Here is a 17,641-nt window from a genome sequence, read left to right as displayed (position 1 = left end):
AGTTATCAGGACGAATAGACACACCTGCGCATCTCCTGGACTCATGAAAAGGGTCATTATAGTTCTAAATCTTTAAATAGAATGTAATTTATGTTTAGTGCTTTCTACTGTTTTATCGATGTTTTGTAGTATCAAAACAACAGTATCAAGCCAAATTCAGCCAAAAAGGTTCCTCTGTTGCATCATGAAGCACAATTGATGATTTGAGAGTGTAGTTGAATCAGAAATGTAAACAAAATGTACTTAATGATAAAAATAATTCGAAAGAGTAGTTTTAGTGCTTCTTAGTTTCAGCTTAATGTAAGGTTTTCAGTATTAAGTTTTTAATGTACAGTAGTAGGCTATATTGTTTATGAAAAAAAAATGTTTTTGGTTATTGAACATGTTTTTGTTTTATGTACTTTGTTAAGCATAATTAAACTGTCTGGGAAACCCTCAAGCTTCCTCAACAATGACCAGTGCACCTCTCTCTCTCTCTCTCTCTCTCTCCCCTGTTTCTCCCTTTTCCTTGCGGGCTCCATCCATCAGACTGGCATGCGTACAGCCGCCCCACTCACAGCCACCATATTTCACCGCCTGCCATCAGAGGCCTGACAGCCCTGCGCTCACAAGGAAATTGCTTTGGCTGTGAGCGGAATTTCAAGCACCGGGTGCTCGCCGATCCACCCCCCCATCTCTCTCTCTTTCTCTCTTGGTCTCTGACTCCTGTTATTTCTCTCTCTTTCTTTCTTTCTGGCGACCCGCAGGATTCGAGGTGCGCTTTGGAATGTGTAATGAAGAGAGAAGGTTTGGCACAGATGTGGTGTAGATAGAGAGAGAGAAAAAGAGAGAGGGAGGGGTCAAAGGGTAGCGGAGGGGGGCCTATTATGTCTGCATCAGATGCTTACAAGGTACACAAGGTACACACATGAACAGCAACCTCAAACAAAATGGCCATTACTTTGTCACTCTATAGATACGCATTGCAGGATGCTCCTTCTCATGCTTTATCACTGAAGTGCTGTGACTCACATTCTCTCACCCACACCCGTTTCCACATGCACGCGCTGCGGCGCTTCAAACGGCACCCCTCCATGCGTCAATACCTTGTTCCGCTCGACAGGGTGATCGTCCTTCAACACAAAACAACACATGAGTGTCTCTCTCATCATCTCGCCAAGCGCCGGCTTAAAGATGTGGCATCCATGATGGAGACGGTACAGCTGTACATGGAGTGACAGTTTCCGGCGCGGCAGTGCTGCCACACTGTAACTGAGAGAACAGAGAGCCAAAATGGCACGTGGGTGGCACAAGAGGGGCGTATCTAAAGGGCTGTTCTTTGTCGCAGCATCACTTTCAGGACTGTGGGCTTTTCGGAGGAGAGCGATTGTAACACTTACAGTCCCAGCGCACTACTTTCAGCGAAGTTTTTATGCTTTCTCTCCCATTTTCTTTGTTATGATGTTTGAGGTGTCACTTCACTACCTGGACTGTTTTTTGCTGACAAATATTATTGTATGGGTTTCCAGGTTCATAATAATCATTCATTTTGCATTAAAACGCCTGATCAGAGGCCCCCGGATGAGGCCACGAGGCGTGTCTGCATCGCCTGCTGACTCAGGAACATGAATTAATCCCTCTAAACCGTGGCAGTTGTGACAGCTGTTCTATAAAACACCCAGGAGTGTCGTTGCTCTTTTGGAGGATTGGGATGAATTATGCTGTGCTTATTTCTGCAGTCTGAGCATCAGAGATGTGAAACCACGCTATAGTTTGATAGTTTAATATTTAAGGTGCTTGCTTTTGCTCGTCTTTTTTTGTTTCTTTTCATTTTGTCTCCCTGTCTGTTTTATGGAAAGTTTACCCGTATATTAAAGGAGTAGTTGCCTCCATTCACTTTCTACTATGAAAAGTAAATGGGGGCAAATTTACTCCTTTAACACCTTTTTGACTTTCTGACTTTTGTGATACACAAATAAGATTTTGTTGCATGTTTCTTTTGTACAAAGAAAGCATATAGTAACCACAGCTGTCAAGCTCCAAAAAAAGCTATTTACAAAGTACAATTTGTGCACTAGATCACAAATCATGCATGACTGAATTTTATACAGTCAAGTCATTTTTATTGCAAGTCTCCTTTGTATGTGTGCATATTCAAATTGTCATGTGCCAGGTTGTGACATCATCATTGACATCATGCTTCTTGTTTCTCCGTCCACTCCATTACTCATTCTGTCTCCCTCTGTTTTACAGAAAGTGAGTTTGGAGTTCTACATCGATGTCCATGCCCACTCCACCATGATGAATGGCTTCATGTACGGTAATGTCTTTGAGGAAGAGGAGAGGGTGCAGAGGCAGGCCGTTTTTCCTCGACTCCTGTGCCACAACGCACCTGACTTCTCTCTTGTGAGTCCCAGAACGTACTGAATCTGCTCCCCGGCCCTTCTGTATATACTAGAAATACTGCTTCCTTAGGGAGCGCCTGTTTCTTGCAGATTATAAATTTAGAGGCTATAGCTATATTTTTATACCTTAAAATTACCATTGTATACCTTAATATACCGACCGAGTCCTTATTAAAAATGTAATACGGCAGTACTATGATTCAGTCAGGTACTATGGTGATATTATTGTTTCGGCACATATACTACCATTACCATTATTCATGCAATGATATTTACATTATACTTTAGGGTGCCATGGTAAAAAACACACAGGATCACAGTAGTACTTCTTACTGAGATTTTTTTCTAGTCGAGAAATACCAATATGTATAATATAAAATAACCATAAAATCCCAAACTTGTGAGCTTTAATGTATATACTGTAGTATAAATTGTCAAGATCGTACAGTACTATTGCATTATGTTTTCTGTCCGACTTAAATTAGAAAATTTGAAATGACACAATAAATAAACACATGTACATACCATTTTATTTCTTCACTACTATTACTCTGTTCCTTATTTTCTTCTGCGAAGGAAAATCATCACGGATTTTCATCACGGTCAGCCTTTCAGCTTTATACTCATTAGCAAATGCCCCGTGGAAAAGCGTTATTGGTATTTTCTCCAAAAATTCAATACGCCCCATAAATTAGCAAATGTTTTGTTTCCAAGATGAGGCGCATCAACGTGGGCTATTTTTCCAGGGGATGGCAAGTAACCTTTTCTATTCTGCAGAGCAAGACAATAAGCAGACTCAATATTGCTGATGAGGTGTCTATAAGAGCGGAACGGAGACACTTAAACCATTTGCCACACTGAAGCTGTTGGATGAGCCGAGAACCGCATGCCGAGGATTTTCCGCTTATAAGTCACCTTCATAGCGATATTGCACCTTCGATATTTGAGGCCCCTTCTCTTTTTTCACTTGAAAGCTTTATTTATGACTTATCTTTTACAGTTTTTAATGTCAAAGTGGAACTGTTAGAATTAAAAGGGTCATCCTTCATTCCTTTGATTACAAATATTAACTTTTTTTTTACATTTAAAAATATTACTTTTTTTCATAGTATTTAGTGGATTTGTTTTGATTGATGTGTCTTCCTGCTCATTGGCAATCATTGTTTCTCTATTCATCTCGAATGAACTATTACACGGTTTCAACTATTGACTAACTGTTCCAGGGGGTTTCACTGTTTTTGGTTTATAATTATGATAACGTATATGAGTAATGCATATCGATGGACAAAAAACAGATAGACAATGGAAAATGGCTGGATGGTTTGATGATGGCTAGATAGATTCCTAAATGGAAAGAAAATGGACAGATAGAGGTTTGTTTTCTGTTGGGTGGGTGAGAAAGTTGTGTGAGCATTTAGCTTGCTTCAAGTTTTACCCCAATGAGGGTCCCATTGTGAAGACCCACCCTCCCTTCCCTGCAGCCCAACGCTCTGTGTCGTTTTCTTTGTCAGCATACGGTTTCTCCAACAGTGACCTTCAGCATGCTGCAAGTGTGACATTTCAGCGGCTCCGCCCGCAGAATACGGGCAGCGGACTAACCTTTACCGCTCAGTCACCCATCTAGAGCTCGCAGACTTCTCTGGTACTTACACAAAGAGCTGCTTTTCACAGCCCGTGACCATTCTCTGCCTCACAGAAAAATGTCACCACGTTATTTATGATCCTCTGTAAATGCTATTTGTGTTGTGTGTGCATGCGGAATTTAAGGGTAAGCTTTGCCTTTTGCATCTATCGAGGTTGGTGCGGCGATGTTTTGAAGGATCATTTCACCTAAAAAAAAGTTCTGCCATCATTTACTCACCCTTGTTTCTTTTCTAAAGCACAACAAATTGACTTTTTGATTTACACAGAAGCACTACATGATGATGGCAAAACATGAGGATGTGTAAATAATACATTTACATATTTAGCTAAACTGTTCCTTTAAGCATTCTAAATCAGTGTTATGCGCTTGTTTTGTGTATTCTTAGATAAGTGTGTGCGTATGGTGACGAGAAGGCACAGAGGACAGGTCCCAGCTGGCATGTTGCCCCCTCTTCTCTGCCTATTCAGCACACAAGCATCGCAAAGTTCATGCAGCATATTGAGGGAGAGCTGCCTCTGGAGAGCATCATGTCTCAACTGTGCTTAGCCACCAGCTTCACGTCACGCTGACACCAGATCAGTCACCTTTTCTGGGCAGAGCAAACATTTACCAGCCGTTATAGCTGAGCTGCAGAAAGGCACAGAAACTGGCAGATAGTGCAGCGTAAGCAAGCGCACGACTCCAAGAAAAGTTGCCAGGGTACTTAAGCAGTTGTATAATGGACAAAGCAGCATAAATTATTAAGACGACCCAATGCAATCCATAATTTGTTCCTTAAATCAAATCAATAGCTTTCTCTCTGTGAGCCTGTATGAGAAAATGTATATAATATACGGGCATATACGTTTTCCAACATCATAGCTCAGATGTCAATATTGGTGGTTTAAATACCCATGTGAGGTTTTTCTTGAGGTTTTTGATGCTTTTTTAGTTTTAAAGTATGATTTTCCATAGTGCTGCTTTCAGTATTGTCACATCCAAAGCTATATTCCTCGTGGGCACGTGTAAATTAAAATATAGTAATATCACTTTGTGTTCTCTCAAGGGCCATTACTCTAAAATGTTTTACTGTACTGATTTACAATATGTTTTGGGGTGAAACAATTTACACTATCATTTTCTTTTTTATTTTAAAGCTGCGAAAATGAATGAATTGTCCTGTATCATATCTGAGTAACTCAAATATTTATATTAGACTTCATCAAAAAGTATATATTAAAAATAAATGTATTTTCATTAAATAAACTTTATAATAAATAATATATATACATTTTAGAGAAATTAACTCTTGGAAAAAATCTGAAAAATATCACTTATTGTTATATTTACTAAACCACTGAATAGTTTTTTGAGTGATTCCATCTCTATTAGTTGGGCATTATGACTTCTGGTATTATTATTTCACAATTCACAGAAATCCTACAAAGTATGTCATCTTTTAAAAGTTTGTCCTTTTGTTCCATCTCCAACTTACATCATCTCAAATAGAAAACATGCAGACTGATATTTTTCCTGATGTCGACAAGGGTTTGGGAAATATAAACAAATGGTTATATACCGTACATCGGTAATAAACACATTCTCTGAGAGTTTATATCTCAGCTTTTGACTGCACAAGTCACATGCATAATGCTTGAATTGCCTATACATTTATGTCATTGTAATATGTGACTTATGGGAATCATTCTATTCTGTTTGTCTCTCTGGTCCTCTCTAGTCCAGTACATCATTTAACCGTGATATGGTCAAGGCGGGCACCGGTCGCCGGTTTCTGGGTGGCTTATTGGACGACACATCTTACTGCTACACATTGGAGGTCTCCTTCTACAGTTACCTGACGGCAGGAAGTACCTCACCAGTGCCGTACACTGAAGACAGCTGTATCCTTTTATTTGTTCAATTGTGACCAATTACATAATATCAACCGCAACATTTGTACGTGATGATGTCCATCTAGGTGGAACTTTTCGCTGGCCCAGGTATTATGGACCTCCTTGGTTGTTAAACAGTAGAGTGTGGGTTTATTTACAGCAAGCCAGACATTGATAAGCAAACAACCGGTTACTATGTATCTTCCCCGAGGAGCCTTGTTCTACCTAGAGTGATCAAGAACTCTATTCCCATCGAATTGTACCCCTCTTGTGGAACATATGGCTGGTGTAAAGACCCGATTTACCAGAATCGATGCTACAGCTCTGTGGACAAAAGCCAATGTGCTGCTGTCTCACTCTCTGAAATTATCTCGCCAATGTAGGCAGAGCGAGCAGCGTACTGGCGTCTCAGCTCAATAATATAGGCTTGGGTGATAATGTCACTGTATTGAAGCTCTGCTCTCTCCCCTGCGTTTCGGCTGCACGCCGGTCGTACAGCTCCATCCCCTTATTTACCGGGAGCGATGCTTGCCTATTGATCTCTTAATTATTCTGGGAATCATTATCAGAGAGCAAGCGTTTGCCTGCTGTCTGTTAGATACGTGATCGGCTGGCCAACAGAAGCGTGCCGATATGCTTTGTTGTTGTGTCGATGGGGTGTGATAGGATAGTGTGTCCATGTGTGCTGTGTGTGTAAATAGATAATGCAATTGTTCCTCTATAAAATGACAGATTATTTCAAAGGGAATAAGGTCATTGTTGTGCCTGTAAAGGTTGAAGATTCCCTTGCTTTACAAGCCCCTTCTGTGCAAACACCAACAGGAGTCAAATACATTTGTAAGATTATACTGTCTCCAGCTATGCTGAGCCCAAAAGCTTTTGGGAAACGGTGGATGCTTTTATTTTTTTGGACTGTGTGCAGATTCATATCTGAATCTGAGGTTGAAAGCTGCTCAGCGACGACTTATGTGAGCCAAACCCGGTACAGAGATGTGTAGCTTAAGTGCCCTCTAGTGATTGGAAAGGTTGTGTGTCAGGAATGTGGACTTGTGAAATGAGCCAGCCGTTGTCACTTTAGAAAAAAAAGTGCTTTACACCCTGTTTGTTCTTGATATTTGTTTTTGTTTTATTTTTGTAACAATGATTTACCGTCTTAACCCCCTAGTGTTTGTATGCATAAAGTATGCGGTTTCATCCCTTTATCGCACTGTTTTGCACCTGCTAGATCCTCATATTTACAGGCCTCGCTTGCATTATTATTTTTCTTTGATGGGCGTTTATCTCAGTGCGGGCGGTAAAGCCGCTGACTGATGCTGCAAGTTCTAGCTGCTTTAACTGTTTCTCTCCTCTCGCCGGCTGCTTCACTGGGTTATCATCTACAAGGCCCAGCCGTCCGAACCCCGATAATAGGAAACCCATCCATGTAGAATTACTCCGCAGCCCTGTAGATTTTTCCCCTTGGTGAAATGGAAAGGATAGAAACAACAAAAAAGGCAATTTATAGCACACTGGAAAGAGTCATAACTTACTTGTGAAGCCTGTCTTCTTGAAACCGCTTTCCCATCTCTTAAAACAGCTGTGCCGTGAAGTAGCGAGAGGTTAAAGCTGATTGTGGGCTGTGTTCCAAGGCTGTGCAATTTATTACTCATGTGAAAAAAAAGAACAGGCAAACAAAGAGACAGTTGTCACTCTGGGATGCTGTAGTTGTTCAGTAAAGCCCGACCTGTTTGAATGTTTTGGTGAGATTTCATCTTCGCAATCTTGCAAACAAGATCCTGTTAAAGGACCCGGATCTGTAAGCGATTTATTATACGGTAATGTTTTTTCAGTGTAGAGAGATTGTACACTGCATAGTATCCACATCAAGATGGCAAATAATATGCTGTGTGTTTGTAAAGAAGATTAAATCAAAATACGCATACTCAGTCCAGCAGCTTGTTTCTGATACGAGGAAACGTTTTTAGGGAGAAGCTCCTCATTTTATGTTAGTAGCCTACTGTGCAAAAGTCTTGGGCATGTTAGTATTTTCACACAAAACATAGAAGGTTTTTATATTTTGCTGTAGATTGTAAGTTGGAAATTTTAAATTTGTTTCCAAACTTGCAGTAAACTGTTTTCGATCGTCTTGGTGACAGTTCTTTTGGATCTAGTGTGTTCTCTCTCTTCATATAATATAAGACGATGATGAGATCGGATCTTTGTGTGGAGCATACCGGCTGTTTTCAGAATCCCTGTGCATACAAAAATCTCAGTGGATAATTACAAATAATGGCAAAAGCAATATTTGGAAATGTGAACTAATGTTTTCTCCTGACACATTACAACAAAAGATATAAATAACTGACTTAATACTGGTTTTGGGGCTGAAAATACTAACATGCCTGAGACTGGCACAGTACAGTATGTCCATTACGTCGCCTTGGAATGATAAGGTTCTATCTGCATTCTGAGCAGTTTTGAGATAACAAGCCCAAAGTTTTTGCATTTCATTTCATTTTGTAGATTAAACTAAAAAAGACACCAAACTGTGCACAACATAAGGAAAAAACATCACATAACGAAAATAAATTGTCATAGAATATGTGAATAACTATTTTGGAGAAATAAATTTAACATTAAAAATTATATATTATGTCTAGTTTCAGTTACAAGTGCTTATTGATTTGTTAAAAAGACACTCAGTGTAGTTGACCCTATAAATAAAAGATAGAAACTAAAGAAAGTATTCAAAAGTGTTTAAAATGATACAAATACTTGTGTCATCACTTGTGGGCAGGGCCCAGAGGATTTGCAATATGCCAATGTTACACAAACACTAAGAAGACAGATTAGCTTTGTATTGCCATTAAATGGCATGGCTTTTCAAAGGTGATTACATTGTAGAAGTGAGGAGGGGGCACGCGTGTGGAAGTATGTGTGTGGCAAGCGAGGTTTAAGGGTGTCAGCCTCCAGTAGTGAAAGGGAATTTGCCGTGGCATGTAGTGCAGAGATTGGGGGCAAAAAGGTCACCGGAATTTGTCACATTTACAGGACGGCTGGCAGGTCTATGAGGCGTGCAAATTATCAACAAAGACCTTTACAGACACGACTTTACTCTCAGATAAAAACGAAAACAATGACAACAAAATAATTACCCACAAAGCAATTAATTCACCCTTACTAACCCCTCTACGTAAACACACACACACACATACATGCATAATGTACGGTGGCACCACCTGGCCACGGATCTCGCCACGCTCCATAATGCTGCTCAAAAAAGATTTTTCAGTGAAATGACCCCCCTTGTCTCATTTTAGCAAGCAGAGCATGTCAGGAATATAGGAACAGTGGCACTAAGGGAATCATTTAGTACATTTAATGATTTATTCCCACCTGTAATGTCTCACAAAATTGAGGAAATTTATGATGGACGCACAGCTCAGACGCTTTTAACCTGTAACCGAATTTTAACCATTTTCAATACGTCCCCCAAGCGATATAAGATGGCTAATGGCTGTGGCTGCAAGGTGTCTCCGTGCGACGCTCCGGCAGGTGGCTACGACCGGTGGGTAAAGCATCATTTCGAAATGACCTTTTGGAGCGATGAGTCCTGAACGTGTGTACGTTAGCTGTAGGACAGCCTCGGCTGTTGTTAATAATGATCCGTTTATTGAAACACTTTTTAGAGATATAGCCTTTGTTGGAAAACTTTGCGACTGACATTAATCAGCGTCGTCCTTTACTTCCAAACAAACAAATGCTTTATGTTCAAGTCGTGCTGTTTTGAAACTTGGTTTGAAACATGGGCGGGACGGAGCGTTGTTAGTGTGTTTTGGAAACAGGTGAGCGCAGAGTGAGTCTGGGATCCCGTTCAACACCCAGCTGGATGCAATGATGGAGGGAGCTCACTCTGTGACTTTCAAATCACTTTATTCTGATATCTCACCATCCCAGAAAGTTTAAGAAAAATAAGTTTGTAAGCTTATGAGATGCAGCTGTTTAGAATTTTTTTTTTATTACACAAATGTCATATATCACAGTATAGAAACATTTTTACAGAGAAAAATATACTGTTAATGAAAAGTTCTTATAAAAAACTAAAATTCTGTCTTCATTTCTTTGTTCTGATCAACACAAGAGAAAGAAATTAGGAAGAGTGCTTGTAACCAAACAGTTCTAGGCCACCTTTGACTACAATAGTAGGAAAGATTGCTTTAGAAAATGTCTTTGTTCTGTTGAACACAGAAGATATTTTGAAGAATGCGTGAAAGCAAACAGTTCTCGGGCACTTTTGTCCAGCGTTGTAATTTTTCCTACAATGGTAGTCAATGGTGGCCAAGAACTGTTTTTTTTACAAATATTCTTCCAAATATCTTTCCTTGTGTTCGTCAGAACAAAGAAATGTTATACATGTTTGGAACAACTGAAGGGTGACTAAATGATGACAGAATGTTTATTTTTGGGTCTTTTTAAAGCTACGATTCGTAACTTTTGCGTCGTCATTTTTCTTTGAGACCTAAAATGCAAGTTACCTTGCTTTCTCATCTTTAAGAGTTTATGTTTAGTTACATAACCTTAAATTGATATATCCTCACCAACAGCAAATTATAAATCATTACCATAAATTTACCGTTGAAATCGCATTTTTCTAATGAAAGGAAAATGCATTTTTCGTTTGTTTTTATGTTCCAGTCTTAACAGTATGAACTGCACTTGGGGTTCAGAATTACGGTAGCATTTACTGCAAGATTAAGGGTGTTGATTTTGATCAAAATAATATGTTATGGTTAAAGCTTGCTTCTTAGGTAAAGATTAGTATTGCGCTTGGTGCTAGACACGTAAAATGGAGAACGTTTCTGCGAGAAATCAGAATAATCTTGCTTTTGCCCTTTACCCGCTGACAGGTTAACAAGTCTTTCACTTTTTGTCATCAGTGAAGGAAGAGAGAGACGGTACGGTGTTATGGCGGCTTTGCCATTTTCTTATGGCCTTTAGGCTACAGACGGCTACTAAGAGAGCTGTTATCCCTGGGCTAAGCTATAAAAGTCCCACTCAATCAAGCGCCGCCCTTCAATGTCAGCCGCTTCAGCTTGGATCCAGCCAACTTAAATATTGCAATGCTGTCTTGAGAATGGGCCGTACATATAAAGTGGTACAGCGCAAGCTGAATGTAGAAACGGAGAAGCCCAGTGGATTTAGATCGAACTTGAAATGGTGCACCGCATTTAAAATATTCTGTCATTTACAAACACTGTTGTTGTTGTTGTTGTTGTTCCAAACACTTTATTTCTTCTATTATATGAGAAGTAGAAGTTTAGCGGATTGTTGTTGGACAGTTCACTCAAAAATAAGAATTCTGTCTTCATTTACTCACCCTCGAGTTGTTTCAAATTGCAGTGTTCAGATGAACGCAGAGAAAGATATTTGGAAGAATGCTTGTAACCAAACAGTTCCTGGCCACTATTTACTACCATAGGAACAAATACATTAGTCAAAAGTGCCCCAGAACAGTTTGCTGTCCTCCATTCACTCATATATCTATCTGTTTTCATCCCAACAAACAACTTTATGGTGTAAATGAAGATAGATCCTTCAAGAGAATTCTGAACCATTTTCATTTTAACTAAATTTTTTCTGTTGTCATTTTTGTTTTTTTAGCCTGCTGTCTAATGTGTATTTAATGATACCCTGATCAATATAATCCTTTATAACAAAATGATACAGTCTGATACTTATGAAATTCAAAAGATGTTGCTAGTCATCTATTGACAAAGTCAGATTTCATTCATAAATTATAAAGAATATTCTTTAAATCGGTGGTTTGGAGGTACCCGTCTTTATTGTTCTACAGCGCGAGTTAAGTTCTACAAACTTTTGATGGTCAAGTTTCTCTCTCACTTTTTTCTATCTGTGGAGCAGATTGTTTTGAGAGGTCATCAGAAACAGTCATGTTCTGGCCTTTGAGAGCTTTATGGCATGAAATGGCTTTGATTGTGTGGATGCAGTCACGTCCAGCCTGTGTCCAATCCGGTACCTGCACCTCTGCATTGCTCTTAAATCCAATACTTTAGACCGGAGTGCTTATCTCAGCCGTTTACCAGAGGAACATTCGGTGTCATTTCCTTCCCATTAACACTACAATTCGTTCGTTTCCGATGCAGAAAATTACAGGTAGTCCTCCGCCAAGGGTATATGACAGACATACTTGATTAAATGCATAGATGAGTGTTAAAGCACATGCTCGCATTCCATTCGAATTAATGAGCCTTTTAAAATTTGTCAGATTTGTTCCAAATGGAATACAAAGCCCAAGTTTGGCTTTCACATCCTCTATAGTAGTTCTGCCTCGCCCTACAGAAGAGGGACACAAGGTCTTAGGACTTTGAGCTGCGGGGACACAATGCCTGCCTGCGTGCTTTGTGCTCTTGTTTACCGTTTTAATTAGCATTGTTAATTGGCACTTTGTGACACCCTGGTGACAGGCCTGTCACTCAACCATATTGATGCCACTTTTGTTCCTAATTTGCCTGCTTGTTAGCGCGCAACCGGCTTCGGACCAGGGTGCCTTGTTCCTTGTCATTGGGGCATCATTGTCCGTTTGTTTGAAAGCTGAGTGCAGATACACAACCTGGTAAACAAATTATTTTGCGGGCTGTGGAAACGTCCATCTCCCTCCCATCCTCGGAGACTCGTCCTTGAGTCACAACAAAGGCGACAATCGATCCAAGCGTATGCTGATGACATTAAAACCTTGCACGCACCAATGACATGGACTGGCCGCTATGAAACATCTGGCCTGCTGTTTATCCTTGTATGTGCATATGGTACATTTATTCAAGAAGGTAGAAATTAAAGTACTTCCTCCAAAAACTATAGTAACAAAGACATGTTTTCTGCTTTATAATGCACAATGCTAGAAATAGGATTAAGAGGAAATTTGTTATTAATATTTATTCATTTTTCATTATTATTTTGATTGTATTTACTTGCTACGGTCAAGCATCTATCTGTTGTGTTAACATTGTGATTTCTCGACACAAGATACCTAACCTTCTCGGCTTCTTATTTTGCAATGGTTCTCGTCTACCGTCCAGGTGGAACGGTGAATGTTTTGGAAAATTCCACCCTCCCACGTTTTGGCAGTACCTCACATTTCCCACAATTTCTAGGTTGTTCTGGTTGCTGCTGGGTTCTGGCCGACCGCCAGTCGGAACTCAGGAGAGTCCCTCTCGCAGCTGTGAATCTGATGAAGTCTTCTCCTCTTCCTCATCAGACCTTCCATCACATATTTCCTGTTATAAATGTGTATGTTGTGACATCACAGGTGGAGAGGCCATCTGCACGCCGCAGGTTCCTGGGCTATTTCTGTCAGGGCTCCGAGACCACGTGAGCACACACGCTTACTCATTGGAAGAGTTTTTGTTTATCAGAGGGAAAGTGTGAAACTTTTTAAGAGGTCAAAGCAAAGATGTCGCGGATGAGAGATTTGTGGAGGCTTTGGCACAACGTTCTGGAACTTATGCCAGATTTCATAACACCATGGCAGAAACTGGAAAGGTGATTCTCAACTAGGTTCACAACACAAAAACAGGATTTTGATGTCAATTCTGAATGCAAAAAGTAACATGAAACTATAGTTAAGATAGCAAAACAAAGGCTGTTTATACCGTGGGACTTTATATGGTATTTTGGTTGAAGCCAATTAAACTAGTTCATATTAGTAACAATTAAAATATAGTTGTATGTAGATTATAGTACATAAATTACTCATTTTAATACACTTCAATATTTTATTTGTTTATTTTTGGTTCTCAGTCTTGTATTGTTTTTGGATCACATGTAATGTCCAGTATTTCATCCAAACCAGATTAAACAATTATCCAGAAATTACAGATAGACAAACTCATTTTCACACAATTTGTTTAGCATGCTGATGCGCCTTAGAAAACAAAGCATCATAAACGCTGCGTCACACCACATTTTCTGTGTCTTCCTTTCAAAGTGAATCGTGCCATCTTCCCTGCCCGGCATCCAAAAATAGCTGTTGTTTTTGGAGGGCTGCAGTGTTTGAAACCCTGGCCAGATGGGGTGTGATAACAGGGGCTGGAACCATGGAGAGAGTTCCCATCAGATGGAACCCAGAATGACTCCATCCACTGCGGTGGCTGTCAAGGCCACAGAAACAGGGGGGCAATGAGAAAACTGCTGGATCCGAGAGCCTGAATGGAAGAGTTTAAAGCCAGACGCTGCGACCTGTACTAATCAAGGTCATGTTGAGCACCTCTTTATTTCCCTGAAAAATAGTCATATTGCATTAGAAGATTGAAGTGGTTATGAATAAAGCAGCGGTGCCCACATAAATCCGAGCAGAACATGGTTTGAATTGTCATTTATGCGAGACACTAGATTCATATACCTGCATGAGACACGGCACGCGACCTCCTTTGGTTGCCTCATTCATATCAAAGAGGGATTGTTTACAAGTTAACAGCTTGAGATAATAGGATCGCAGCCATGGCCTCTGGATTTATGTGGCCAGGCAGATTTCTGACTGTTGGAAGAAATTGGAAAAATAAAAAACGACAGAATCGCTTTCCGCCTTGTTTGTTCTTTCAGGGCTGCTGTTTCACTCAAACAGCTTGACAGTTAGACATGCGATCTGAGAACATCAGTAAAGTTCTGACAGCCAAAGGTGAAAAAAACACCTCTGTGTTCATTCATCAACAGTGTCCAGCCGCAAATGAGCAGCAGGTTAACCACAACACAGCTGGATAAAGCGTTCCTTATAAGATCATGATGGACCGTCTAGCCTACGCTCGTGTCCTACAAGACAAAGATCTATCACAGCTCATAACACACAAGCACACAACACTTTTCGGATGGGATTAGTTTTGAACATGATGTTGGAGGTAAAATTAACAAGTCGTCTGAGATTTCATGTACTGAGCTGGATGCAAATGAGATCTTTTGTTTTAACATAGTTGTGGTATTACCAGTATTGCGTCATTTGTCTTGAAGGGGTTGATGGTCGATTATTTCAAGTTTTGAGTCTTGAATATTTCTATTCAACCTTTTGTTTTTCCTGAATTTGTCATTTTACCCATTGAAAGGAATACAGGACTAGAAATGTTGTAAACCATAAAATGATGGAAAGAAATTAAGAACAAGAATCATTTCATGGATTTAATTTCATTTTCCTATGCCATGACAGCAGTTCTTGAATGTTATCCAAAAAGGTTTCTATCATAATGAAGGTGCACCAGCCAGCACATCCAAACACGAAACTTTAGTTACGGTATTTGAAGAAGGTCAAAATAAACGGGGAGATCTGAAAATTCAGTCAGTCAGAATATTCGATTCCTCTGGAGACCCCTGAGGTAGCCAGAAAATAGTAGGCATTTGCTCCATAAACTCGGAGGATGTGCACGAAAAAAATAGATGTGTTTGATTCAGACGGGATTTAAATCACAAGGTACTTTAGTGAAACGCAAATTCACCCGAGCTCCCCGGGGAAAACCGCTTCCGTCCTATAGACGGTGTGATCTAAATCACTCCGGATCTTGCTTTTATTCAAAAATCGAAAGATACAGAGTTCGAGTGAAAGGAAAATGATTTCGGTTCAATGTTTGCCTAGTGTGTGGCTCTTAGTGTTAAATGGCTTCCACCTTTTTCAGCTGCATTGTAAGTGCCCTCACAGCTCTTTGATGCAGTGCTGTTGGTAATTGATGTGTTCTGTAATGTGGGCACAGTGGAGGAAAGGCTTGTGGGGGGGGATTGCATGAATTTAAATAAAGCTCTGGCTGTAAGTAACTGCAGGAATGAAATTAATTTTTTTCCTTTTGGCTGACTTGACTGAGAGGCGTTTGATTTATCCTCACGAGGAGCTGAGCTCTGGCTCCGCCGCGCAGCTTATTTACTCTGTGCCTTGCTCTTCTGGGTATTGGCCAGTTATTTATTGCAAATGGTCGCGCTGGTACGAGATGGGAGAAAATCGGGGGCTTATTTATTTTTCAATTAATAGTGGCACATCAGACGCAAAGATTTAAGGGTTCCGAGGGATTCGACGTACCAACTGTGGCAGGGGCCTCCAAGGCATTGCAATATTGCTTTGTTGGCATCGACTGTTTCTTTTGGAATACAGGGACAGGCTTCTGCAGGTGTTTGACTCCTACATTTTGCAATAACTATACAACAGACATTTATTTGACATCAAAGACAATTATCAAATCAAAATTATGTATTGGAGGGTCACTTTGTTTAAATTCTTCTTGCCAATACAATGAAATGTGTGGTTATACAGCAAACTCCTGTAGACTTAATGTTCTATGTGATCGAAAAGACTCCTTAACCTCCTATACACAGACATGAAGCTGGGTAGAAACATGGCCCGGACGTTCCTGGATTACTACAAGCTGAACAACCTGATAGATGAGAGCAAGCTAACAGGAAACATTCACAGGTGCACGAGCAGATGAAAAGCATCCAGATTGCCTCAAAATTAAAATTCTGTCATCATTTCTTGACCATTTAAACCTGCAGGACTTTTTTTCTTCGGCAAAAGACGCTATTTTGAAGAATATTGTTATCCAAAAACTGTTGGGGGCCAACGGTTTTCTGTTGCCAACATTCTTCAGATATCATATATTGGGTTCTGCAGAATAAAAGACAGCCATACAGGTTTGAAATGTCAAGCGGGTGAGTAAATGATGACAGAATTTTCATTTTGGGGTGAACTATCACACAGCAAATTTATCCAAATGATGACAATGAACAAACTGTGGGCGTTTCATCTGGAGCTAAGACAGTGTTTTATTTTTTACTATTTGCATCTGCCCTTTGTGTTTTTCAGCACATTTGATGGAACATCCACCAGTCATCAAGGAAACAATACTAGAAATGGGAAAAATCAGGTGAAAGGTGAGAAGAAAAGCCATGGGGTTAGGCAATATTGAGCACGCAAGGTAGACGTGAATAAACTTCGCCTCACAGCCTCGAGCGTGATGTTGTGGTCCATTGTCCACTTGCAAATTATGTTTTCATATCAACCCACAGCAATCCACCAGATATTAGTTGTCTAAGTTCTATGTGATGATAAGATTCAACTGTGAGTCTTCTATTAATTCTCGCTTGTAAGATATTGCACAGAGAAAACATCAACTCTAAATTGTCCCACTGGCTACATTTATTGCTTTTTTAGTGCATTTGTTGAATACCAACTACTTTGCTTTGCTTTTGAAGTTTCCTATTGCCTATAAGTACAGATATTTGATTTCAGCTGCGTTCATTGTGATAAAGTGATTTTGTGAATTATTTGATTGACTAGAATAATTCGTTATTTGCTCACATCGGAATGCTTGAAAATTGCTCAAATGTAAAGCAATGGACCCTTTATTATATTCATGCTTTGTGTTGAATTTTGTTCTAATAAAGTGTTTAATAAAAAGAGCATTCCAGTGTCTTATTAAGTAAGTGTTGATATTGAAAGCAAGAAAAAGTCATTTGGAATCACTGTTAAGAAAACAATACATCTTTAATCCTCTCTTCATAGTCTCAAGACAATAGGCATCAACACATTGTCTGCTGTTCAGGAAAATAAAGAAATGTGGTTTTCGACAGATAGAACAATGTCTCTCAAAGATTTCTGATCTGTCCATACACAAACACATAGAACACAACGAGAGGGGTCTAAAATACTGAATGGATCAAGCTATCAGTCAAGATGGCTGTGAAAAGCAGCGCGTATTTTTCAGGCCAGTCAT

General features: G+C 39.8%; 1 protein-coding gene across 2 annotated transcripts in view; it reads left to right on the top strand.

Annotated features, from left to right (window-relative positions):
• The window catches only part of LOC306900702 (cytosolic carboxypeptidase 6-like), a 257,938-nt gene extending 240,621 nt beyond the window's left edge, over positions 1-17,317 (top strand). For both annotated transcript variants that reach the window (XM_079467926.1, XM_079467925.1), the window contains 4 exons: positions 2,233-2,385; positions 5,747-5,909; positions 16,245-16,341; positions 16,732-17,317. In XM_079467926.1, the coding sequence (XP_079324052.1) occupies positions 2,233-2,385; positions 5,747-5,909; positions 16,245-16,341; positions 16,732-16,834 (516 nt within the window). In that variant the 3' untranslated portion in view covers positions 16,835-17,317. The remainder of the gene's footprint in view (positions 1-2,232; positions 2,386-5,746; positions 5,910-16,244; positions 16,342-16,731) is intronic.
• Positions 17,318-17,641: the final 324 nt, after the last annotated feature.

Source organism: Barbatula barbatula, assembly GCF_947034865.1.
Source record: "Barbatula barbatula genome assembly, chromosome: 11".
NCBI classification, from domain to species: domain Eukaryota; kingdom Metazoa; phylum Chordata; class Actinopteri; order Cypriniformes; family Nemacheilidae; genus Barbatula; species Barbatula barbatula.
The sequence above is the reverse complement of the archived record's forward strand: the minus strand, read 5'-3'. Positions and strand labels throughout refer to the sequence as shown.